Raw genomic sequence first — 27422 nt, forward strand, 5'->3', positions numbered from 1 at the left:
AGATTCAAGAGCAATACAACAATCTTCATGTCCATTTATTGACCCACAAAATCAGCAACATATACTCGCACATACAACTTCATGTGAATAATGAGTCACACCATTCAAAAACTTCAATCCTTGCATCTTGATTTTCAATTGACTTTGTTTCAAAATCTTCAACAAATGTAATAAAATCATAAAGCCACATTAATTCTTTCATGTAATACATAATCATCCTAGGAGGAAAAATCCACAACCTTGTTAATTGCAATACCATAAGCCGAATTGGACAACGCATGTTTGTACCTTAATAATATTTTCAACAACCCACATGAGAAATCCATATACATTGTCAATTAAATGCATTCCCATAGTATGAGCACACAAGAGGAGGCCTAACAAATGATAAAATGGCAGTAATAGAATGAACCCACCACTTCTTGTTGCTAACATACATGCAATATTTAAGAAGAATGAACCAAATACCCCATCAGCACTGTAATTGGGTGTGTTGTTGCAATTTCCCTCATTAACATAGAACAAAATTGAGATTGAGAAATGGTACCATTTAAAAATATCCGTAGCTCCATTTGGGTGGAATGAGCAGAGACGATTCTTGTTGGCCACCACGTTGCCTTTAGTTTGTCGGAGGTATTTAGTTTGTATTGTTGGCTCGTGACAACTTTTTTGGTGGAAGAAATGTGGAATACAATCAAAGAAGTGGAAATGTGTAGTGTTTTAGATGGTGGCGGAGGTTTGAGCATGGAAAATGAGTATTGGGATTATTTGGTGGTTTAGCTAAGTTGGTCGGGTTGGTGAGCATCGGGCCAGCTATCAGACTTGTGCCATTGAAACCCACTAGCCTCAAACCTGAACGAGCGGAAGCATGAAAATTATTAGTTTAGATCATTGAATTCAAAAATTTCTTCTAGAGTTTCATGCATCATGCCATATCCATTATATACCTAATTGATTTCAATGTTCAATTGTATATTAAAACTCTTTTAATATGTACTAAGATCTACATTTGCTATTTAAGATTTTTGAATTAATAAATTAATTCATTAGAACCCTAGATTAAAAGAATAATATGTACACTAACATTTTGATGCACTGTAGATGTAATTGGGGAAGCAACTAGAACCCCAAGAGTTGTCCCTCTAGATTATCCACACCAAGATCACCAATGGGCAGCCCCTAAACCATCTTCTCAAGCCCTGCCAACTAATTAGAAATTAGATATTTGCCTCTGCCAACCAATTAAAAATTAGATATTTGCCTTTAAAGAGGTTGTAGATATATATAAGACACTAAAAATAATTTCTAGCAATTTTAATTGAAAGAAAATAATTGATTTTTCTTTGAATTGATGAGAAAAGATGAAGAATAGGAGATGAGAGCCTTTTGGGTGACGACACACTTTGAGAAAAATCAGAATGTATATTTTATTTTTTCATTCTTTCTCTTTTATAATTAGATCATCACTTAAAACCATTGCCAAATGTCATCACCTGATTGCATCTTAATTTTAATTGACCTAATCATATTAAGCCAAGTGTCAAAGCTAGATTTAATCTTGACTTTGATCACCTTGCATGATAGGAAGACAAATGACAAGCTTATATAGTGCCATGTGTCATCATCTCATGTGTCACATGTCACATTGTGAAATGACCAAATTACCCTTGTGTTTTAATTTTGAGTTCTCAACCCAAAATAATTATTTCTCCTCTTCTAATCAATTTATATCAAATATAAATTAATTAATTAATTTTTATTAATTAATTTCTCATAATTAAATTCATATTTAAACACTTTAAATATAAATTTAACTTCTACTATATATCCAATAGCCTAGATTTGGTTTCAAGCCATGCTAGGGACTTTGCAATCTTATTGCAAACCAAACCTATTTAATTAATCAATTAAACTCTTTAATTAATCAATTAAATCATATTTTACTTGATGATTATCTAATGTATGTGTGTGACTTACTAGGCTCATCACTAATTGGCGATGAGATATGATATTAACTCTTAATATCATTAGAACTATTTCTTACCATAAATGATTTCTCTAAATCATTTTAGGCATCTCATAGACCGTGATTGACATCTAGCATAGCATGCCATGGCCACCCAATCAGTAATAAAGAATACCTTTAAATGAACCTAAAATCATATGTTACCATGCATTAGAATCTCTATGTTACAAAATTATAATTTGAGCTGAAGTCATGGTTTATGTCAAACCACATTTGCTATGAATATTATGTTCTCTTTTAATTACAGTTCTTGATTAATTAAATTTTGTTGTTAGAAACTGTTTTCTGACTAAATCTGTCTGTCCTGGTCAGAAACTTGAAATATCAAGAAGAATTAAATGAACATAGGACTTTGTCCCTATTTACTTAGGTAACAGATTCCATCTTGATCAACACCTACCTCTATACATAACTAGTAGAAGCCAACACATGCCCATATATTCATACACAGTACGAGTATGAAAGCAGTATCAAACTCAAACCACCTATATACAAAATAACTGTGTTATCTCAAGTTTAAAGATTATATGTACTAATATGATATATGACAATGCATTAACAAGAGTAAACTTCATGTGCTTGTCATATACGTTACTGGTTTGGCCTACTTATCATGTATAAGTGCCTATCATGTTTATTATATGGCATGAGACTCACCATTCCATCTTATTTATATCTCATATAAATACGTTGGGAATAAATATGATTACAATCTTTCTGGATAAGTCATGTCTTGTGTGAATTATCCTCGATTGTGAATCAATTTATGATACTTTGTGCTAGAAATACTGTCACTCATATTTTTAATAACTTAATAATAGAATTTCTAACAAAATATCAATGGATATTTTCTATTACACATAAATACATTATGTAAATGAAAAAGTGAAATTGTCTTTTATTAATAAAATATGTACAAGATACATACTAAACGATATGGTCTAAGGCATACTACTAACAAAACCAACAACGTTAAGGCTATGTCCAAGTCCATCACCACCCTTCATCGTCCTCAATGATTTTCCAAATAGAGAAAAACACAAATTTATTGCCTACGTCATATCTCGAAGATCTCGGTTCTTTCCTGATTAAAATCCTCAAACAATTGTCGTGCAATAGGGTTTTAGTATGGGCCTTATCTGGCCTAACTGATCATAATTTACCCAACATCATGATCTGCTCTTTATATGTTCTGTCCTTTGTTTGCGTTTAGATTAATTAGTTTGCCTTGATATTAATAATGTGGTAACTTAATAGTTTGTGGGATGAAAATATCTCATATTCAAATTTAGAACCTATCAACATTTCATTATCAGCTTAGAAAATAAAAAAAAAAAAAAATCATTATCATTATCTTGAAATTTTTAGGCTGTTTCAAGAAATCAAAGATAATTAGCTGGATTCAACTTGGATAAATTTTCTAATCATAAATAAATATATTATTTTAAGTAATTATTCACCATGTGTTTGAAAAGTTTCTCTTCCTTCGCAATACATACAAGTGTATATTAAGGAAGATATTTCCTTTTTTTTAAAAAAAAAAGGTTTTTTTTAAAAAAAAAAAAGAGTTTTTTTTTAGAGCGAATTTTTTTATCTATAAAAAAGGAAGGAATTATAAAGTTGACATTTAATCTAAATTAAAATTTCTGGAAGCATCGTAAATCTGGAGTTCCCTCTACTATTATAGTTAACCGTTGTTGGATTTATGCTCATAAGATGATACCATTAAGATCACGTATTTATGAAAGCCATAACTGTTTTACGTTTATATATATATATATAAAAAAAATCATCTAATTTTCATCCATCTTGCCAATTTTTACTTAGCCAAGGAAATGGTAACTTACAAAATTTTAGGAGTATAAACGAATTCAACCAAGTCGAGGTTTGTCCATTAAAAAATTTTTAAATTTAATTTTGATTCATTTAAAAAAAAATTGAGCTTTGCTTTTAAATAACTCAATTCATTTATAATTATAGTGAGTTATAAATTTAAAAGTTGAGTTCAAAACAAAATAAATTTTATTAATTTTAAGCAGTAAGTTTAAAATTAAATAATTTTAATTAATTAAAACAATTAACGAGCAAAATATTAATAAGTTAGAGTTCAACTCGTTTATTAAACGAGCCTAAAATGTAAACTTGAACTCGGCTTTTTAAAAAAATAAATCGTTTTTATTCAACCAAGCCTTGATAACTCGCTAGTATTTTTTTTTTTTTTTCATTTATAGCCCTACAATTTTAACATAACTAGTTAGTTAAATGTAAAGATTAATGCATTTTTACATAAAGAAAATTATTATTTAAAAATAACCATATTCTCATTAAAATTTTATACAATTCTCTACTTTTACTGAATTTTTAATATATAAAATTTATTTATATTAAAAAGTTGATTTGTTCATTTATATATTTTTTTTATCCAAATCCCACAAAACTTAAAAGAGTAATGGACAATCCATATGTGCAACTTGTGAGCTTTTTCTTTTTTTTTTTTCAACAAAAATATTTACAGTCATCTCAAAAAAAAAATACAAATTATTTTAACAATAAAGCATTTTAAATTAAATATTCAAATATATTTCAGCTTACTTTTTTGGAAATTTATTTGCAAGAGGAAGTGATGATGGAGTCTTTTAAAGAAAATCCAAGGCGGTCTCAAATTTGATGAGTTATAATGATGATGCATAGATTTTCTTTAAAAACAATACCATTGTAATTACTTAATTACACAAATGTTTCAATGGTACAGAAATCATGAATTTAGGTCATATTTAATAAGACAAAATTAAAATTATATTACATATTTAATTATATTATTTAATAATAAAAAATTACTATAATAAAATGATAATTGGATAATGTAATCAATTATATTTAAAAATAATATATTAATTATTACATGTGAAAATATCGATAATTTTAATTTTTTTTAATTTATTGTTAACACTATTACACTTTTGTTGATATCACTATTTAGCTGTTACTACTCACACTAGCACTTAGTCACTACCCTCACTTTGCCATCGTTACTTAGCCACTGTATCGACACCACCACCTCTAATACTTAGTTACAACTAAAACTCAACCACCAATCACTATAATTATTACTACTTATTATTAACATTATAAATAAACTTAATATTAAAATAAAAATTATCATTATATTATAGCACTTATAGTTTTATTTTACAACTGAATATATTACTGTAATGATAATTACATTACAATTATTTTTTATTACATAATTAATTATATTGTATTATATTACCCTACTAAATAGTCTAAAGAAATAATTGTGCAGATTTTGCACAACAATAATATTATTACTAATTAATTACTTGTGCATTTACACAAGACTATTATTAATTTTTATTCGTATTTTTAATTTTTTAATTTAAAATTTTAGATATTAATCAAAGAAAAGTTATATAACTAATAAAAATAGTAATGATAATATAAAATATGATAAAATTTCATTTAGTATTACTAATTTTTTTGATGTGGTGAAATTATTGATTTTATCATGTTAAATTATCAATGATTCACATATAACTATAATGAACTAATAAAATAATTGAAAACAATAATAATAATTATAATCGTTATTTGACAAAAATAAATAAGTAAAAATACCATGTAAAACGACAGGAAATACAGTAAAATTTTTGCCAAGAGTGATTGCTGAGTCACATCTTTCATCACATAATTAATCTTAAAAGGAAATAATGGTAAAAATGAAAATTAAATATCCAACTTAAAATATTTTTAAAAAAATCTAATATTAAAAGTGCTTAAAGATAATGACAAAAAAAAATTATCAAAATAGTGCTTAAATTAATAATATAATCGGAAATAATTAATAGCTACCAATTAGCTGAACATTTTCTCCTTGGAATATGCATAAATATAATATAGCTACCAACGGGCTGATGGATCCAGAGTGCCAAAGGGAATTTTAATAATAATAATAATAATAATAATAATAATAATAATAATAAGCAAAACTATAACACACTATTCTGACCCCTTTTTTAAAATCAGAGGACAAATGAAATAACCAAAATTTTAGGACACATTTCTGTTATAAATAACTACCATTTGAATATATTTTTAGTCGGGGAAGACAAAATTCGGGAATGACTGGGGCTCAAATGAGGAAAATTTCATACATTCGAAGGGTTTAAAGATGGATGACAAAATTCAGCACAATCAAGCTGTTGCTTTTTTGCTGGCAAATCTCTGCAAAGCTGTTGGTAGTGCATTTTCCTTCTCGCTAATTTTCGGCTTCTTAGCCAACTTTTCATCCTCTTTCAGTTGTCTCTCCAACAAAGGTCTCTTCACTCTCTCAATAAGCTCCTTTCTCTTCTTTGCTCTCTTACTCGCCTTATTCCTCCCCTTTGTTTTGTTCTTGAAAGCAGTGTCCTTCACAGCTTCAACAGCAGCTTCCATCTCAGCTGCTATTTCTTGCTTTGTTTGTTTCTCTTTCTTCTTGACTGGCCTCATTGTACCAATCTTTGAAGGATTCAGCATGATTGTCTCAGATGGGAGCTTGTCAAGAAGAGATCGAACTTCCTTCTCTCTCCTCTGCTTAGATGTTTCATATGGGTTTGCTACCCAGGTGTCAAAGTTGGGTTCCCCAGACCCTGGGATAAGAATTGAAGACCATCCCATTGAGTGCCCTAGGACTAGAACATCTTCATATGGTCTGAACAACACTTTGCCTATCTGGTAACCTTTCACCATAGAATGGCCCATATATCTGCTATAATGCTGTGATTCTGAGAGATCTCCAAAAATCTGAACGAATGATCCATTTCCAGCAGCTAGCAATCCCTTTTGACTGAAATCCAAGGCCCTTGCATGGCCTGGTATGGTTTGGAGAACCTCAAACTTCCTCAAGTCCCATATCTTAATTTTCCTTTCCTTGCCAGACGTAGCCATGAGATGGCCATTAGGGTGGAATGCCATCGCTGAGACAGGACCAGGATGACACAACATTTTGACAAGCGGAGCTGCACTGGTGGGTTTCCACATGCTCACTGTACCTCCTGAATGACCCAAAGCCACAACCCCATTGAAGGGATTAACCTGCATCACATCAGAACGACCTAAACCCGTTCGTATATTACCAATCATCTCACCCATTGTGACATCTTGATAGTGGAGCTGCCCAAACTTGTTTATTGATGCCAAGAGAAAATGGCTTTTCAGAAACTGAAGCCTCAACACTGAACCGTGTTCCTGCAAGGCATATAATATATAAAAATAAAATTTTTTGCTCTAGAAAGATCAACAATCAAGAATTAGGGCCTTCCTTGTGAATTAAACAATGATTGCAGCCAAATAAAGTGAATTCCAGTAGATATAAAACCAGATTATAATAATTTAAAAGCTTCTAGAACTCCGTCTACCACACCAGAAAATAAAATGTTTCGTGAGCTACAAATCAGAAAGAATAATAACCTATGAACAAATTGAGGTACAACATGGTCCACATGCACATGAAAATTAAAAAATTTAACTTGAAATAAGCCTCCTATAAGTTCCAAGTCCACGCCATAATGGGTGGTGAATAATATCATATACAGGCCTTAAGAACCCAACACAAGCCAAATTAACCATTGTGCAAAATCATATTTGAAACACAGCACAATACATTAGTCTTCCACTTTCTTGCAAGATTTCAACTTGAAATAAGAAATAACCAATCAAAATAGGGAAAATTAATTTTTTATCCCTTGTTATGCCATAATACACTGGGGCTCCTTTATTTTGGAAAATAGATGAAGACATCCTAAGTTGTGAACTGTGATTTCATCATCATACACTTTGCCCCTCCATCTATTTTTCTCAACTTTTGCTGTCAATAATAAACACTTTAAACACTTAGTGCCTAAGTTGTTACCATTATTAATACTTTTGTCTCTCATTGATCACCTTTTAGCCCCTTGACTAATTATTAAATTGACAAAAATGGACGGAGGAATGAAAGTGTATGAAAGAACTAAAAACTAGGGAAGTTTTCATCTATTTTCTGAAATGTAGGGACCTCAATTATGGCACAACACAAGGTCAAAATAGTAATTTATCCTAAAAAATATAATAGCTAATTTTTTACAAATCTACACTAGCGTTCTTGGTAGACAAGTTCTCTGTCAAATAATATTTAGCCCATTTATTAATATCAATCATAAGGGTCATATACTAGTTGAGAAAACAAGAGGACCAAAACAGAGAGAAAGGAGGGTTTTTAAATCTATATAGCATTTGAAAATTGATTGAATTGCAGAGGATGATTCTTCAAAAGTAGCCCTAAATACTTAGTAATTGAAACAAACAAGAAAAGGCAAACGACATAGAAACAGGAAATGAGATTACAGCTTGAAGAAGCAAAAAATAAAAATACAAACTTGTATAATATCACAATAATGGTTTAACCAGTTCAGGTAAAGTTGTTAACCTCCTAAGAATATGAAAGAGCTTTACAGCAGCTTAAAGAGAGGTAGAATGCATCCAAGGACAGTATACTGACCTTTAAACAGTGAAGTTCAATGCCATCCCTGTTATATATGTAAGGGTACCTGCATAATTTGGAATTCTTTGATTTCAGATGAGTTATATAACAAGTTTAACCAATAATATGTTATCGACCACATAGATGGCACGTTAGAACTTCTCAAACAATCTTAACATGTAGCAGAAATGAACTGAACTTCTAAGCAACTATGGAATAAATTGATTTTACAAGAGATGGAAAATAATAAATGTCACTTTCCTGAAATATGCTCATGTTTATTACTTATAGCATATTCTATTAAATCAAATGGCAAATATACGTAGTCAACAATGAGGCTGTAGCAGAGGATGTTGAGAACTTAAAGTACATACATGCATTGGCCGAGTAGCATTTAAGTATTGACTAAAATGCATACAGAAGTAAAACTAATAAAAGAAAAATTGAAATGTCAGCCTATTAGAACTTAGATTAGCCCCAAATGGCAGGTCCTACATTGCAATTGCCATGGGTACACCGCTAAATTGGAATAGTGAGGTAGTATTTAAGTATTGACTAAAATGCATACAAAAGTAATACCAATAAAAGAAAATTTGAAATGTCAGCCTATTAGAACTTAGATTAGCCCCAAATGGCAGGTCTTACATTGCAATTGCCATGGGTACACCGCTAAATTGGAATAGTGAGGTTAAACTAAAAGCCATAATATGGAAATAGAAGGCAAAAGACATTTATTCTAGTTTAAAAAGAAAAATGTATGAAAAGCACTATGCCTGTAATGTCTTTTACAACTTATTCCATAAGGAAAAAAAAAATAGAATTAATTTTTGTAATAAGGAAACAGAAACGAAGACACGGAGAAATGGCATTTTCAAAAATATAGTAAGCGGAAACGCAGGAAAAGCGCGTAAATGTATATCCAACTCATGAAAGATATCTAATAATAAATAAAGTCCAAATCAACATTAAAATTCAACCACATCAAAAAGAAAAAAAAAATGTTTACAAGTTTCATACTCATGAAACTTAAAGTGTCTATTTTTATAAATTTAAGAATTTTTAATTAATTAGATAAGATTTAATTAGAGCTAATCTAAACCCATTAAGAAACCAAACCCATTAATGGGATAAAATTTTTATTAAGAAATCAACCCCATTAAATCTAATCTAAACCAAACCAGATGGCAAAGGCCCATTAGAGCAAATGAACATTTTTATAGAAACCCAGATGCCCACTTTTGGCCTAAAAGCCAACCATTAATGAAGAAAGCATGGGAAGCTTTAAGATCCATACTTGCGTTTGCATAGCCAGTCACCAGCGTCACATTGCCGGTCGCCAGGGCAGCCTCTGTCTAGCTCAAAGACCTCTGCATTTGTGTAAACTAACATTATTATTTTTTTTTTTAAAGACAAGCTTGTCCGAGCACAGAAACGTGTTTCCAACTTCCCATATTTAAGGAAATGGCCCCGACAAGCCTCCCTCACATTTCTCACCCTCTCCATGTTGGAAACATTTCCGGCATAAGGAAACGTCACTGGTCGAAGTTTCCATGCATTATTGGAATCAATTATTGGACAGCCATATTGAAAGCTACAAGACTTTGGAAGACATTCAATAGCACAACCAAATTATGGCTAATTCTTAGAATTGAAACAAGATAAAATCGGCACAATGCAAGTTAGAACATTGTAGAATGCAGTCCTACTAATCCAACAATCGATAAAACAGCAATTAGAATTGCTGCAGAGTATTGTGCCAAGCAATTGATAAATTTGTCAATACATATATCTCAAGCAATCTTTAGTTTCAGACTTTGTACAGGTTAAACTGTTTGAAACTTCAGTGTTAATATTAAAGAAAGAAGCAGAATATTATGATCAAATCAAATCCTACTTCCCTAGTAATATGAGTGACAATATCTACAAGGCCTAATGGCAATAAAATAAAATAAAATATACATTTCCGTGTTTTTGCGATTTATCCAATCCTTCAAGTTTTAGCAATTATGTCCTTATTTCAAACATTTGTTGATAGAAAACTATTTGGCTTCATGCCCAGTCGTTCATCTGTGGAAGCGATCTTTCTCATTAGAAGCTAAGAAATATAGAGATATGAAGAAAGATCTACACATAATTTTTATTGATTTGGAGAAGACTTATGATAGTGTTCCAAGAGATGTCTTATAGAGTGTTTTAGAACAAAAGAGGGTATCTATTAAGTACATACAAGTGTTGAAAGATATGTATGAAAAAGCAACTACTATTGTGCGCACAATGAAAGAGGACACGAGATTTTCCGATCTTAATTGGATAACACCAAGGATCAGTTATAAGCCCTTACCTTTTTACATTAGTTTTAGATGAATTGACGAAACATATACAAGAGAGTATTCCTTGGTACATGATGTTTGCGGATGATATTATTCTGATAGATGAGACGCAAGGAGTCAATAGAAAACTAGAGCTTTGGAGAAGTACTCTAGAGTCAAAGGCCTTTAAGTTAAGTAGAACGAAGACAAAATACATGCATTGCAAGTTCAGTGAAGGCCAAATTGGTAATAGGGAAGGAGTTAGTTTGGCTGGAGTGGTACTGTCCCAAAATAATCACTTTAAATATCTCGGCTCACTCCTTCAAGTAAATGGGGGATGTGAGGAGAATGTTAGTCATAAGATTAAAGCCGGATGGTTGAAGTGGAGATATGCCACGGGAGTTTTATGTAATCGCAAGATTCCCAATAAGTTGAAAGGAAAATTTTACCGCACAGCCATACGACCGGCTATGTTATATGGTAGTGAGTGTTGGGCATTGAAGGAGTCTTATGCGTCTAAGATAAGAGTTGCAGAGATAAGAATGTTAAAGTGGATGAGTGACCATACTAGACTAGATAAAGTCCGTAATGAGAGTATTAGAGAAAATGTAGGAATGGTGCCAATTGAGGATAAGTTGAAAGAAGGGAGATTGAGATGGTTTGGTCATGTGAAGCGTAGACATACGGAGGCTCCAGTTAGACAAGTAGAGCATATTAGGTTAGAGGATAAAAAAAAAAAAAAGGGGTAGACCTAAATTAACTTGGAGGAGAGTAGTACAACATGACCTAGAAGCATTATACATTTCTGAGAATTTAACCCAAAATCGTTTAAAGTGGATAAAGCGAATCCATATAGCCGACCCCAAATTTTTGGGATAAAAGCTTAGTTAAGTTGAGTTGATAGAAAACTATTCATGAGGTCCACTGATATGAACCTGCTTAAATCCACCTCAAAAGCTAGCTCGCAAGGGGAGGTTTGCAAACCCATATATATAACACCCAAGACTTCTCTGCAGAACCGATGTGAGACGCATCATTCCCGACTCCTTTAGACTGAACGTCCTATATTAGGTTAGAGGATAAAAAGAAAAAAAAAAAAAGTAGACCTAAATTAACTTGGTGGAGAATTGTACAACATGACCTAGAAGCATTACACATTTCTGAGGATTTAACCCAAAATCGTTTAAAGTGGATAAAGCGAATCCATATAGCCAACCCCAAATTTTTAGGATAAAAACTTAGTTGAGTTGATAGAAAACTATTCATGAGGTCCACTGATATGAACCTGCTTAAATCCACCTCAAAAGCTAGCTCGCAAGGGGAGGTTTGCAAACTCATATATATAACACCCAAGACTTCTCTGCAGAATCGATGTGGGACGCATCATTCCCGACTCCTTTAGATTGAACGTTCTCGTGAAGCAACCGGGGTCATGACTCGTTCACTCCTTTTAGGCAGGTTCATCCACGCTTAAAAGCTTAAGCTTTTACATTTTGTAGTTTATTGATATGGTATCCAAGCCTCTCAAACCAAAAAGTCTAAAATTCAAATCCTGACTACCTTATTTCTGCACAAGGTAGGGTCAAGGTAGATCTGCTCTTATTCATCTTTAAGCCTAGTGAGCATTCGCGTGCAAAAGGTGTGTTAAATTTACAAAATTATTCTTTAAGTCCTCACTTAAAAGCTTAAGTTTTTAAGGTTGAGTGGTTTATTGACAATATCCAATTGACCAAAATTGGTCGAACGTCTCTCTCCTTTATCCTCTCTCCCTCTTTTTTAGTTTTTTGGCTTATTTTTTGGCCACTTTCTGATGTAGAACAAGAACAAAGAAATGAGAGAAATTAATTCTCAAATAAATTTTATTTATTTTCAATAATGATCATAATCAAAACTAATGAATAAGAGAAACCTAGCCCTATTTGTAGAGTTTTTTAACCCTAATTACATTATGATTAGAAACCCTAAAACAATACAACTCAACTCAACTCAACTCAACTCAACTAAGCCTTTATCCCAAAAATTTGGGGTCGGTTATATGGATTCGCTTTCTCCACTCTGAATGATTTTGGGTTAAATCCTCAGAAATGTGTAATGCTTCTAGGTCATGTTGTACTACTTAGAAACCCTAAAACAATAAAATACTAATTAGAAATCCTAAACAAACTTAAACTAAAATAATAATAAATCTAATAATAATAAAATTCCAAAATAATAAAACTCTAAACTTCCAAACTCTAAACTTCCAAACTCTACAATGAATATAATTCCTAATTTTAATCCTTTTCCAATACTGCATCACTCTCTTTCTCATCCAGCTCTCTCGGCATCGCTTTTCTCCAAAGAGAAGAAAAAGGAATTATTTGCAAGCAAAAAAGAGTGGGATACTCGCATGCTTATTTATTTGTGCTATAAATGGCTGATACATTGACTATATATAGAGCTTGTAAATGCTTCTTATTTTCTCAAAAAAAAATCTCCTTTCTCCATATAGTGCAAGGAAAAGTCGAAAGAACTATCATTATTGTAAGTCCAGAGAGTTAAGGCAACTAGAAATTGAAAATCTGCAATGTGTAATGATCACACACGTGACATCTTGCAAATGCTCTCAAAGTTATGGTAGAAAATACAAACTAGACTTGTACTAATGAAGGAGATGACTTGGTAACAGTCTAAAACAAATTATTTTCTCAGAACTTAAACTCTATTGATGGAAGGGAGGTTCAAATGGCAGGCAACATGCAACAGAGTTTGAGATGTGGCCATGGCAGATGGATAAAGAAAGGTGAGAGAAAAACAAGGGGATTGGTGGAGATGTGGGAAAGATAAAGAGAGAATCACGGGGAAGATGGAAAAATATATTAATGTTTTCATTTCAATGAAAATTAAAATATAATTGTTTATTTTAATTTTGACCAATTTTGGTAATCTGGACATAATTGCAGTAAAAGTTTGAAAAAAAAAAAAAAAATTGTAATAGTTAAAAGGATTAGACAAAATTGAAAAACCACAATGGTTTGGATTTTTTTGACCATTAGACCTATATAAAATGTACAGCTTCAGTTTGTGCCAAGAATTTATCCATCAAATGGCAGGCTATATCCAATAGACCACAGGCACCAGTCATATTAAAAGAAGCATCTCTAGTTGCCGTACAGATTTATCTAGCAGATATAGGTCATTTATTTAAGCAAACAAATATAATATCTAATGGGACAAAAAAGGAAATGAAATGAACATACTTTTTCTGGGCAGCAGCAAAGAAAAGCTCATTGTGCAGAAACACAATATCACGCACTGTTTCCCTGACCTGAGAAAACAAAAAGCAATTAGTAATTCATTCTAACTTCATAGAGAAATCTGTAAGGTGCAAAACATGCTGAATTTTCAAAAGAAAAGGAAACTGGTAGAATAAGAAATCAGTTTTTAGTCATTTATTATCAGCAGGACAATATGGAAAATAAATGCAATGGTTAGTTATTGCACATATCCCCTGCCGACTCAGAAGCTGCAAAAATAGAATTCATTCACATCAACTCCAAATTCTTGCAAAATTAAAGGTGGAAATTTGCCCTTTTTTGTTTCAAAATTATTCAAGTTACTCTCTTTCTCACGACTTCAGCTTGAATGAAATTATAGAACCTTGCAAGAGGTACTTCTGCATAGTACTTCTATAAACCACTCTACACCACAATACAGTAGTGCCACTCATTGCAATTGAACAATGAATGCTGTTGATATTAATTCTATTTTCCATTTTTGGCTTTCGTTGTCCAGTTTTGAAATTTTATTTTTTAGAAAACAAGTTGATGAAACCTAGAAAACCACTTTTTACGGTTTTCCTGTGTTGCAATAACCTGTTTTTCTATTTTAAAACACCAAAAAATATATATACTCCACTCAACTTAACTCAACTCAACTAAGCCTTTATCCCAAAAATTTATTGGAGTCGGCTATATAGATTCTCTTTCTCCACTCTAAACGATTTTGGGTTAAATCCTCGAAAATGTATAATGCTTCTAGGTCATGTTGTACTACTTTCCTCCAAGTCAGTTTAGATCTACCCCTTCTTTTCTTTCTATCCTCTAACCCAATGTGCTCTACTTGTCTAACCGGAGCCTCCATATGTCTACGCTTCACATGACCAAATCACCTCAATCTCCCTTCCTTCAACTTATCCTTAATTGGCACCACGCCAACGAAAAACTCTAATACTCTCATTACGGACTTTATCTAGTCTAGTATGATTGCTCATCCACCTTGACATTCTCATCTCCGCAACTCTCATCTTAGACACATACGGCCCCTTCATTGCCCAACACTCACTACCAGATAACATGGCCGGTCATATGGCTGTACAGTAAAATTTGCCTTTCAACTTATTGAGAATCTTGCGATCACATAAAACTCCCATAGAACGTCTCCATTTCAACCATTCGGTTTTAATCCTATGACTAACATCCTCCTCATATCTCCTATCTACTTGAAGGATTAAGCCGAGATATTTAAAGTGATTACTTTGAGGCAATACCACTCCATCCAAACAAACTCCTTCCCTATCACCAGTTCAGCCTTTACTGAACTTGCAATACATATATTCTGTCTTCATTCTACTTAACTTAAAGCCCTTTGACTTTAGAGCACTTCTCCAAAGCTCTAGCTTTCTATTGACTCCTTCTCGCGTTTCATCTATCAAAACTATATCATCCGCAAACATCATGCACCAAGGGATACTCTCTTGTATATGTTTCGTCAATTCATCCAGAACTAATGTAAAAAGCTAAGGGCTCGCAGTTGAACTTTGGTGTAATCCAATTGAGATAAAAAAAATCTTATGTCCCCTCCTACTGTGAATACAATAGTAGTTGCTCCTTTATACATATCTTTCAACACTTGCATGTACCTAATAGATACTCTCTTTTGTTCTAACACTCTCCATAAGACACCTTTTGGAACACTATCATAAACCTTCTCTAAATCAATAAAAACCATACGTAGATCTTTTTTTACATCTCTATATTTCTCCATCAAACTTCTAATGAGAAAAATCACTTCCATAGTTGAACGAGTGGGAATGAAGCCAAATTGATTGGGAGAGATAGAAGTGTCATAACGTAGTCGATGTTCCACAACTCTCTCCCACAACTTCATAATATGGCTCATGAGTTTAATTCCTCTATAGTTTGAACAACTCTGTATGTCTTTTTTTATTTTTAAAAAATATGTACTAAAATACTCCTCCTCCATTCATCAGGCATTTTCTTTGAGTTTAGAATCTTATTAAACAATTTAGTTAACCATGCCACTTTCACATCTCCCAAACACTTCCATGCTTCAATTGTATTCCATCCGGGCCACAGGCTTTACCCACTTTCATTCTTTTAAGTGTTTCCTTTACTTATGAAGATCTAATCCTTCTAGTGTAATTCACATTCTTTTCTATTGCTCTGTAGTCTATATTCACGCTATTACCACTTTGACTATTATTAAAGAGATCATCAAAATAATTATTTCTCCATCTTTCTTTAATGTCCTCATCTTTCATCAGCATTTTTCCTTCTTTATCCTTAATGCACCTAACTTGATTGAGATCTTGATATTTCTTTTCTCTCCTCCTTTCTAATCTATAAATATCTTTCTCCCCTTCTTTAGTTTCAAGTTTCTCATATAACTTTTCAAAGGCCTGCGCTCTTACTTGACTAACCACTTTATTTGCCTCTTTCTTTACTATTTTATACTGTTTATAAGCCTCATTATTATCACATTTAGATAATTTCTTATACCATTCCTCTTTCTCTTCACTGCCTTTTGTACTTCCTCATTCCACCACCATCTCTCTTTTGAGGGTAATCCATGTCCTCTAGATCATCAATATATATATATATATATATATATATATATATATAAAAGTTTGCTGACAATTGGAGAACAAAAACCAAAACCAAAAACAGAAAATTTTACATAGTATTCAATGTCATGCCATCAAATTTCTGAAATTTGAAACAGATGACAAGAGGGCAAAAAATTCACTACTTTTTTCATAGGGTAAAAATAACTTCAGTACATGTCTTTATCAAAAGGTCCCTTGAATTGAATGCCTATCCCTCAGTATGAATCTTATGGTCAAAAGGCATGGCTCATCTCAGTAAAGTAATAGGATATAGTATATTCATTATTTCATTTATGTGCATTGATAGACAAGTCTTCATTCTTGATATGATCAACTTAATTGCCACCTATTACCTTTTTTGAAAATTCTCAAGCCAAAACATCCTGAAAATGGTTTTCAGCAATACAAGGATTTTTGGATCTAATAATCCAGTATGCTCATAAAGTAAGTAGGAAAAAGTATTTTTAGCAATTTTCAAATTGTCCATACAAGAACCTTATTTTTACATACGGCTACCCAGAACTTGATCCAGACACCAACACAGAACTTAACACCTAGCAATGTCAATCTTTTCTTTTTTAATTGCAACTGAACAATGAATCATTGACTTACCAAACCAGTATTGAGGACACGTCCATCATGCTATACAAAATACAGTACTCCTGTACTACTGTCTTTGATAAACAAAATTCATCCATGTTTTGCTTTGTACTATGGCTACATTAATTGGTGAACCCCAAGTAGAAATGAAATTACCCAAACATTGGCATTAGAACTTATTACGAAACTAGAATGATTCACTTAAAAACACAAGCAAAAGAAAGAGTAGGTGAGAGTCTGTGTGCAACTGTGCATATAATCATATGGCCTTGTACAATTTAAAGGCACAAAAATCTGCAGTACTTGTGCAATGTTTTATTTCCTTTAATCAATTCTCATGTATATTTAATTAGACAATAAGACATTCTACGTTCATTTGTGAACTTAGGCACACCACACCACATGAATGAGACTTCCAATAATTTAAAGGAAAAAATAAACAAATTAAAAATGACAAAGAGTAGGAAAAATAAATCTATAAACTAAGTATCACTATATAAACTGGGAAAGTAGGTATCATCCACAATCTAATCACATCTCACTAAGAGCCATATGAATTTAAAGTCTCAAGGCATACCTGCATCTCTTTAATGAGGCTCATGTTTTTCATGTCTAAAACTGCCAGGTGGCCCTTGCGCCCAGCAACAGCCATGTATCGCCCACTTGAGTTGAAATCCAAAGTGTAAGGACCAAGATCTACATATTTTGGTAGAGTCCAGGTAGAGAATCTCAAAATTTCATAGTCAAGACAGAGAACTCAAACAAAAGAAGCTCTATCTCAGAATCTCGGTAGGAGAAACAAGATTTAATGATTTAGGAATAAATTTTGTGCATGCTAAAATTAAGCACAATTTAGGGCTCAATTAGAGTTTGCAAGTGTGACTATAAAAGAATGGGCAGCATTATTGACATAAATAAAAAATTAGTTAACTACAAGAATTATGCTAGCAGATGAGGATTATATAATAATCCAATGAAGCAAACCATATAGAAAGGGAAACAAAAAAATAAAATAAAATAAAATAAAACATAGGCTTTAAAAGAATGGTCATAATTGACTATCCAGACCCATAAAACAGATTAATAGTACTTTTTTATCATATAACGACAGCACCAATAGCATGGCAATTGCATGACAAGAAATGCATCCAAATCTCAAATTAAATATACCTGGAAGGCCCACTTCACAATAATTTGACACAATTTACACCAAAATTTAAGGCAACATCTCATAGAGACAGAATATATATATATATATATATATATATATATATATATATATATATATATATATATATATATATATATATATCTTTTATTTGTTTGATCTAGCATAGAAATATCAGTGCTCAAACAAGGTTGGCACCTGAAATTTATCAGCTACAAAATAGCCTTCTTTCAGGAGGGTTTTTCTAAACAATGAACCAAACTAACAAAGGGGTATGATAATTCCCCTTTTTTAATTGCCAGAATGTATCCCTTTAACACTTGATAAAAATTAAGTACACAATCTATTTGAATTGCCAGGCTGTATGATTCATGCTTGAAACAGTTGATCAATAGCATTTAATGCTTGGTGAGAATCTGTAAGTCAACAGAACATGCCCTAGAATAAAACCTCAAGATCTTTAAATGACTGATATTTGTCTACAGATCTAATAGTCAATATCCCACACTAATGAACCAGGGACTGAGTCTCATACTCTCACCCAGCATCCATGACTGAAGAATCCAGTATTTATCTTTTTGCAGAACAATCTAACTTGATCAAAAAGCAACTACGAAAAAGAGACCAACATCAATGTCAAAACACACTGCCAGATTTATTGCTACCAACTTTTCCAAGTTAACCACACTCATCCTGTAAAATTGAATGCAAATAGTTAATTTTTCTCCTTCAAGAGAAAACCTCATTACCTGGACTTTTTTGAGGAAGGTTTTTATCCAAGTCCTCTTTTCCATGCTACTACTCAACTACTACTCAACTAAGCCTTTATCCCAAAAATTTGGGGTCGGCTATATGGATTCGCTTTTTCCACTCTGAACGATTTTGGGTTAAATCCTCAGAAATGTGTAATGCTTCTAAGTCATGCTGTACTACTCTCCTCCAAGTCAATTTAGGTCTACCCCTTTTTTTCTTTCTATCCTCTAGCCTAATGTGCTCTACTTGTCTAACTGGAGCCTCCGTATGTCTACGCTTCATATGACCAAACCACCTCAATCTCCCTTCTCTCAACTTATCTTCAATTGGCACCACTCCTACCTTTTCTCTAATACTTTCATTACGGACTTTATCTAGTCTAGTATGGCCACTCATCCACCTTAACATTCTCATCTCTGCAACTCTTATCTTAGATGCGTAGGACTCTTTCAGTGCCCAACACTCACTACCATATAGCATAGCCGGTCGTATGGCTGTACGGTAAAATTTTCCTTTTAATTTATTGGGAATCTTACGATCACATAAAACTCCCGTGGCACGTCTCCACTTCAACCATCCGGCTTTAATCCTATGACTAACATCCTCCTCACATCCCCCATCTACTTGAAGGACTGAGCCTAGATATTTAAAGTGATTACTTTGGGACAGTGCCACTCCATTCAAACTAACTCCTTCCCTATCACCAGTTTGGCCTTCACTGAACTTGCAATGCATGTATTCTGTCTTCGTTCTACTTAACTTAAAACCCTTTGACTCTAGAGTACTTCTCCAAAGTTCTAGCTTCCTATTGACTCCTTCTCGTGTCTCATCTATCAGAACAATATCATCCGCAAACATCATGCACCAAGGAATACTCTCTTGTATATGTTTCGTCAGTTCATCTAAAACTAATGTAAAAAGGTAAGGGCTTATGGCTGATCCTTGGTGTAATCCAATTGAGATCGGAAAATCTCTTGTGTCCCCTCCCACTGTGCGCACAATAGTAGTTGCTCCTTCATACATATCTTTCAATACTTGTATATACCTAATAGATACCCTCTTTTGTTCTAACGCATTCCATAAGACCTCTCTTGGAACACTATCATAAGCCTTCTCCAAATCAATAAAAACCATGTGTAGATCTTTCTTTCCATCTCTATATTTCTCCATCAAGCTTCTAATGAGAAAGATCGCTTCCATAGTTGAACGACCAGGCATGAAACCAAATTGATTGAGAGAGATAGAAGTATCATGACGTAGTCGATGCTCCACAACTCTCTCCCACAACTTCATAGTATGGCTCATGAGTTTAATTCCCCTATAGTTTGAGCAACTCTGTATGTCTCCCTTATTTTTAAAAATAGGTACTAAAATACTCTTCCTCCATTCATTAGGCATTTTCTTTGAGTTTAGAATCTTATTAAATAATTTAGTTAACCATGCCACTCCCATATCTCCCAAATACTTCCACACTTCAATTGGTATTTCATCGGTCCACAGCTTTACCTACTTTCATTCTCTTAAGTACTTCCTTTACTTCTAAAGATCTAATCCTTCTAGTATAATTTACATTCTTTTCTATTGTTCTATAATCTATATTCACGCTATTTCCATTTTGACTATTATTAAAGAGATCATTAAAATAATTTCTCCATCTTTCTTTAATGTCCTCATCTTTCACCAACACTTTACCTTCTTTATCCTTAATGCACCTAACTTGATTGAGATCTTGACATTTCCTTTCTCTACTCCTTGCTAATCTATAAATATCTTTCTCCCCTTCTTTAGTTCCAAGTTTCTCATATAACTTTTCAAAGGCCTGTGCTCTTGCTTGGCTAACTGCCTTTTTTGCCTCTTTCTTTGCTATCTTGTACTGTTCATATGCCTCATTATTATCACATTTAGGTAATTTCTTATACCATTCCCTTTTTCTCTTCACTGCCTTTTGTACTTCCTCATTCCACCACCATCTCTCTTTTGAGGGTGGTCCATGTCCTTTAGACTCCCCAAGTACTTTTCTAGCTACTTCTGTAATCTTTGATGCCATCTGTATCCACATATCATTGGCCTCCATATCTAGCTTCCATACTTCGGACTCAAGAAGCTCATTTTTGAACTTCACTTGCTTTACTCCTTTGAACTCCCACCACTTTGTTCGAGCTACACTATTTCTTCTGACCTTACTTGAATTGTTCCTAAACTTGACATCCAAGACCACCAACCTATGTTGACTTGTTAAAGCTTCTCCTGGAATGACCTTGCAATCATTGCATAGAGCTCTATTTGTCTTCCTGGTTAAGAAGAAGTCGATTTGGCTTCTATGTTGCCCACTTTTGAAAGTCACTAAATGTGACTCTCTTTTTATAAAGTAGGTATTTGCTAGTATTAGGTCGTATGCCATAGCAAAATCCATGATGCTTTTTCCCTCCTCATTTCGACTGCCAAAACCAAAACCTCCATGCACATTCTCATAACCTTGCCTATCACTTCCTACATGTCCATTCAAATCTCCACCAATGAAAACATTCTCTTCATTCGGTATGCTTTGCATTAAATCATCCATATCTTCCCAAAACCTTTGTTTACTCTCTCTGTCTAGTCCTATTTGTGGGGCATAAGCACTAACTATATTTATTGTTTCTCCGTCTAGTACTAGCTTTACTAGTATAATTCTATCTCCTACTCTTTTCACAGCTACTACTGCGTCTTTCAATGTCCTGTCTATGATTATACCCACTCCGTTCTTCTTTCTCTCCTTTCCGGTAAACCACAATTTGTACCCTGAATTACCCACTTCCTTACTTTTCTCTCCTACCCATTTAGTCTCCTGAATGCAAGCAATATTCACCCTTCTCCTTTCCAAGGTATCCACAAGCTCCATTAATTTTCCTGTAAGTGATCCAACATTCCAAGTACCAACCCTGATCCTCCTCCTATCCTGCTCCTTCCTAATTGGTCTCCTTCTATGATATCTTCTATTATTTTCTATGTCTATCTTGTGTTCTGTTCCACTATTTGTTCTATTATCTGTCTTATGGACTAACTTCTTTACCCACACCCGTCCATGATGTGGGAACCCTTGCTCACTTAACACCACACCCGGGCGCCGGCATGGCGCGTCGCTTTCGGTGAACGCCCTACACCCTTGCATATTTGTCACTACACCCGGGCTCCGATGTAGCGCGTCGTTAGTAGAGGACGCCCCAACGTTTATATCAATGAAAAACTAATAAGCATAAATGAAAAACTGATATTAAAGTGGGTAACCCTGTTTGATACCTTTCCTTCCTCTATTTTTGAAGAGTTTCTATCAATAATGGAAGCAATTTATTGGAAAACTCGAGACATGGCAATGGGATTTCCATTCCTTCTCTCTACTTTTCAGCAATTTCTAGTTATTTTCACCAACAGTTTCACTTTGACAAGCTTAAACCAATATGAACTGATTAGAATTAACCTGTAAGACAATGCATGCAGCTGCATATGACACACACCACTAAATTCAATAACTAATCTAAGAAAATTGGTATAAAAGATGCACAAATTTGAAGTATAGAGAAAAAGCACCGACACACCAACCTGGTATAATTATATCATGCTGATTCTTTAAGCTTGAGATATTAATTTCTGAACTAATTGAATGCTGATTGATCCTCCATGGCTTCTCAATACCTTCAACCTCAAGATAGCCTCCCTCACTTGGCATAAGCCACTGATTAAAAGGATCACATATTATAAAGTATTTTAATGAAAGAACTATTGCACCATTTACTGAAAGAGTATAATGTGTGGAGAAGAACACAAAATCTAGAAGTTACAATGCTATAACATGTCAGGATTACAGAATACCTATTCGTTATTTTATATATATATATATATATATATATATATATATATATATATATATATATAAACTGTATATTTGAAAACCGAAAAGAGAAAAAGGATTGCCACTTGTGAAATGAAAGCAAACTTCTTTAACATTTGCAAGTAAAATACAACACCTACAGCAGAACCACATTATAATCCTTGAGCTTTTGGCTTTTATAACCAGAGAAGTGAGAGAGAAAAAAGGTACTGAACTGTGACAAACTAGAAGATACAACAAGCAAGTAATTCACCTCCTCTGCCTTCGCAGCAGCTTTTGCAGATATTCCATATAATTCTTCTCTAACAGAAAGTTGACTTTTCAGTTTTTTGTCTTTTAAAACCTGCAAAACACGGAGATATCAAAATGCAACAAAAACCCAAAAGAATTATGCTGCTTCAAGTGTCACCCGGCCATTTCATACCTCCAAATTAGTACCTTCTCCTCTAAGGTACTTCTTTAACTTAGGATCCAACTCATTCGATAACTCCTATAAACAAAAAAGATCTTCCATAATTTTCTGAAGTTCAAAACCAACATGGAAAGCAAATATAATAAATAAGTTCGCCCAAAAGCCTTTTTCAACATATAAAACCAATGAATCAAAATAAAACCTGCTCAATGGGAGGCAAAATCTGTCCGGGATCAGCATTATCTTGCTTGACACCCATCTGGGCACTGAAATTTATACGCTGGATCTGTCGAATGCCAAGATAGTTACCAATTTAACGCAACCAGCATTCAATCAATAATCATAAAGCACCTGTTCTATGAACAAACAAAACAAATTCAATTCATCTATAACAATCTCCGCTCCACCTGAAATCGCTATGTAGAGAGAGAGCGACGAACCCGAAGCTACAATCAAGGCAACGGCTTAATGGCCGCACCTTGGAACCAGGAGAGCACGAAAATACCAAGAAGTTTACCCAAGTGCCTCTTGACAGCGGGACCGAAACCGCAGGAAAGTTTAACAGTAGAACTATAAGTTTAAGAATCGGAACTGAGACTGTCGCTGGCAAGGGATTCAAGCAAGCCAATTTCGTCAATGGCGGGGAATAGCTTCGCGAGTTTGCGCGGCGGAAGCTTGCTGGCTATAGAGCTAAGGCACTTGACGGAAGGGAAAGAGGGAAAAAGATGGGGTTTTTCAAGGAGACTTGGATTTAGGGATAGAACGGTAGGGCAACAGCTAATTTTAAAGTATCCGAACCGAACCCGTAAAATATATGAGATACAGGAACCGTCCAAATCCGATTGCTAATACCCGCCGCATGGCCGTTATTTTATTATGTTGAAAAAAAAAAAAAAAAAACCCAAACTGATCGGATGCCAAACATGAAAATTCAAACCTTTTATATTTAATGTTCAATAAATAATTAAATATAACATTAAATATTAACTAAAGTTTACATAATTCAAATATAATGTATAAAACGTGATAAAAATATTAATCAGAGTACATACTAAATAACAATAAATCAAATCACAAATTATACAAATAATTAGTTCCTAAATACAACACTTAATAACCAAAATCTTTTTAAAATATAAATTTTATAAATTCTGAAAGTATTTTAATATTATCTTATTAAATAAATATATTTTGTGGCATTATTTTAAAATTTTAAATTTAATTTAAAGTGACTATTTCCAAAGTTTAATATAATATTATAATTTTAAAGAAGTTAGTTGAATATAGCATTTTAAATTTACTTCTTGTGCACAAGTTTAATATGGTCATAGTTATATTCCTATGCTTTTATTTGTACTTTATAATTCGATTATTATTATTATTATTATTATTATTATTATTATTATTATTATTATTATTATTATTGATAAATGTTTTGTTTAAAACTATATTTAAATGAGTTAACGTAGGATTGGATTTAATTGAAGAAAGAAAATAGACCCACTTGAAGAGTTTTAAAAGTTAAAGGATCAAAAATGTAATTTTACTTATAAAAAAAAAAAACTTAGCAACCCAATCCCTCTCCAACGTCTCTCTCTCTCTTTCTTTCTTTCTTTCTTTCCTTCATTTCCTCCATCTTTTCCTGCCGGCCACTCATGACCTACTGATAGGCAACGCTCTAGCTCCTCCAAGGGATATCCGACAACTCTCTAGTGGAGAGAAACAGCAGCGGCAGGTGGAGGTTGCGCAAAGAGAGAGAGAGAGAGAGAGAGAAAGAATGGGTTCCAAACTTTGGAAAGTAATATCCGACGATCCCGAGGTTCGATCAGAGTGATTCCAGTAGCTATAATCTCCTAGTGGAGAGCTCTTTTAGATGGAACCAATCGTGCCAAATTTGGTGGCCATTTTTTGTACGGACAAAAGAGAGAAAAATGGGTTTTTGTTGCTTTTCAGCGAGATTCCAGTCAATCCAACTATCGTATTGGCAATTCGAGACCACCATTGAACTCAGACGCTGAAACCTTCAAGATGGAGCCAACTTCATTCTGATCAGACACTATTTTGAAAAGGCGATCATTAGATGACCTAGATCAATCAGTGAAATTTTCAAGCTTTTTTAATTCACATAAATTAAATATAATTATATGATAATTATTAACATTTTGTAGGATTCATTTAGGTACAATTGGATCAAAAATAGCTTACCAAGGCTTAGTATCAAATTTTTGGCCTACTCCAAATGCTCAATAGGTTGTCTAGAAAGGTGGTCATGTTTATAGTCGATTTCAGCATTTTCAGACTTTCTAGATGCGTTCCAAGTAGTAGAATTGACAAAGGAAAACCCAAACTCAAGTTGTGTAATTTTTACCTATATTGTAGTTAGCTGATAAATCTATAAAATATTCATAGCATGTTAAAAATAATCAAAATAAATTGTAAAGACTCTAGAATGATGAAAAGGACCCCCAACAATATTTCTAGAAAATTTGGATGACTTTTGATAATTATATAAACTGTAGAGTAATTAGAGACCCAGGCTGAAGATTGGAGATATAGACTTAGATGATATTTTTTAGGCCCCGGATCAGCATTATAATTGTTATTGTAGGCCTGAAGCCTTGTGCATTGCTGTTGTTACTTTTTCTTGTAGAGGGATTAGGTCTAATTACATAAGAGACTCTACTAAAATTTTAACAAGACCTTAAGATCTATTCTTGCTTTTGTAGTTTAAATTAATTAATAATTTTAGTTAGTCAATTAATAGAGGTCAATGTATCTGTATAGATAATCGGAGCTGACTGTCTTCTTCCTTCCAGCAGAACCAGCTGCAGCTGAGTTGGATATTGATTATTTTATAGTTTCAATATTATTTATATTTTTATATTTTATATTCATTGGCATGCTTATGATTTCATTTACACATATGCAGTTATTTATTCTATCATAAGCATCCCCTAATTGTTACATTATAAATTTTCTGTGTTATGTCGCCTTAGGGATAAGTTGGAGCTTATATATATGTATTATGGATGTGGAATCCTGGGGTGGATATGGCATAAGAAATCCACTGACTCTTGTGGATATGGATATGGATATAGATGGGCAAGGTAGGTACGACAACTATATGGATCGACTGACTCTCGCCACTGTGAGGTAGGTATATCGCTAAATTTTGCTAACTCTTATAGAAAAGGATTAAGAGAATATGTTGGATTTCAGAGAGTCAGGGAATGGGGTGAGCACTTAATATATATTATGGGTTCATGTGTAACTATAATTTATCCTCTCGTGGGAGGAGGATTTGGTGATTTGTTTGTTTTGATGCATTTTCATTAATAGGATTGCATTTGTAACACCCTTACATTCATAGTCCTGTGGATTTTACTGTTCTGTTGACCGGTGTCGGTTTGGACTATTAAGAGGATTAGGATCATGTTTAAGTCATCTAAAAAAGCTATAAATGAAAATAAATAGCCATTATATGATGATGAAATGAAAACTTAGAAAACAAAGCATAAAAAGGTTAAATGAGCCGGAGGTCACAACGAGGGGTGACCGTACTGGAAAGTGACTGCGAGGTCAGTTGTAACCCTAATTTCGTATGGGACATTGTAACACCCGTAGTCCTAAGAATTTTTGCAAAGCTAATGAAAATGAGAAAACCACACAAAAGAGTTGAGAATCAGGTCAAATAATTAGATCAGAGTTCAGGAAGAAATACAGTGTTATTGGTAAATCGGATTAGAACGGCGAGAGGCAAATTGATCAATTCACCCTTAGAGGTGACTCTTGGCCTAAATGTCTAATAAAAAGTAAGAAATTAAAATTTCGAAATATAGATTTAAATTAAAGAGGCTATGGAAAGAAAATGAAAAAGAGAAA

At 33.2% G+C, this 27422-nt stretch overlaps 1 protein-coding gene across 2 annotated transcripts; it reads right to left on the reverse strand.

Moving 5' to 3' along the window:
* Nucleotides 1-6083: 6083 nt before the first annotated feature.
* LOC110660358 (probable U3 small nucleolar RNA-associated protein 7) lies at nt 6084-24334 on the reverse strand. Of its 2 annotated transcripts, none has more exons than XM_021818649.2 (9): nt 23981-24334; nt 23743-23826; nt 23553-23618; nt 23382-23471; nt 22840-22972; nt 17917-18035; nt 14092-14159; nt 8562-8610; nt 6084-7270 (listed from the first exon to the last, which is right to left on the reverse strand). In XM_021818649.2, the coding sequence occupies exons 2-9, from the start codon at nt 23797-23799 to the stop codon at nt 6239-6241; spliced, it is 1614 nt and encodes a 537-aa protein (XP_021674341.2). In that variant the 5' UTR covers nt 23800-23826; nt 23981-24334; the 3' UTR covers nt 6084-6238. The 2 variants fall into 2 exon arrangements, with proteins under 2 accessions (XP_021674341.2, XP_021674340.2); XM_021818648.2 differs by having other exon boundaries at nt 23948-24333.
* Between the last annotated feature and the right edge of the window lie 3088 nt (nt 24335-27422).

The sequence above is a fragment of the Hevea brasiliensis genome, chromosome 1 (assembly GCF_030052815.1).
Source record: "Hevea brasiliensis isolate MT/VB/25A 57/8 chromosome 1, ASM3005281v1, whole genome shotgun sequence".
NCBI classification, from domain to species: Eukaryota; Viridiplantae; Streptophyta; class Magnoliopsida; order Malpighiales; family Euphorbiaceae; genus Hevea; species Hevea brasiliensis.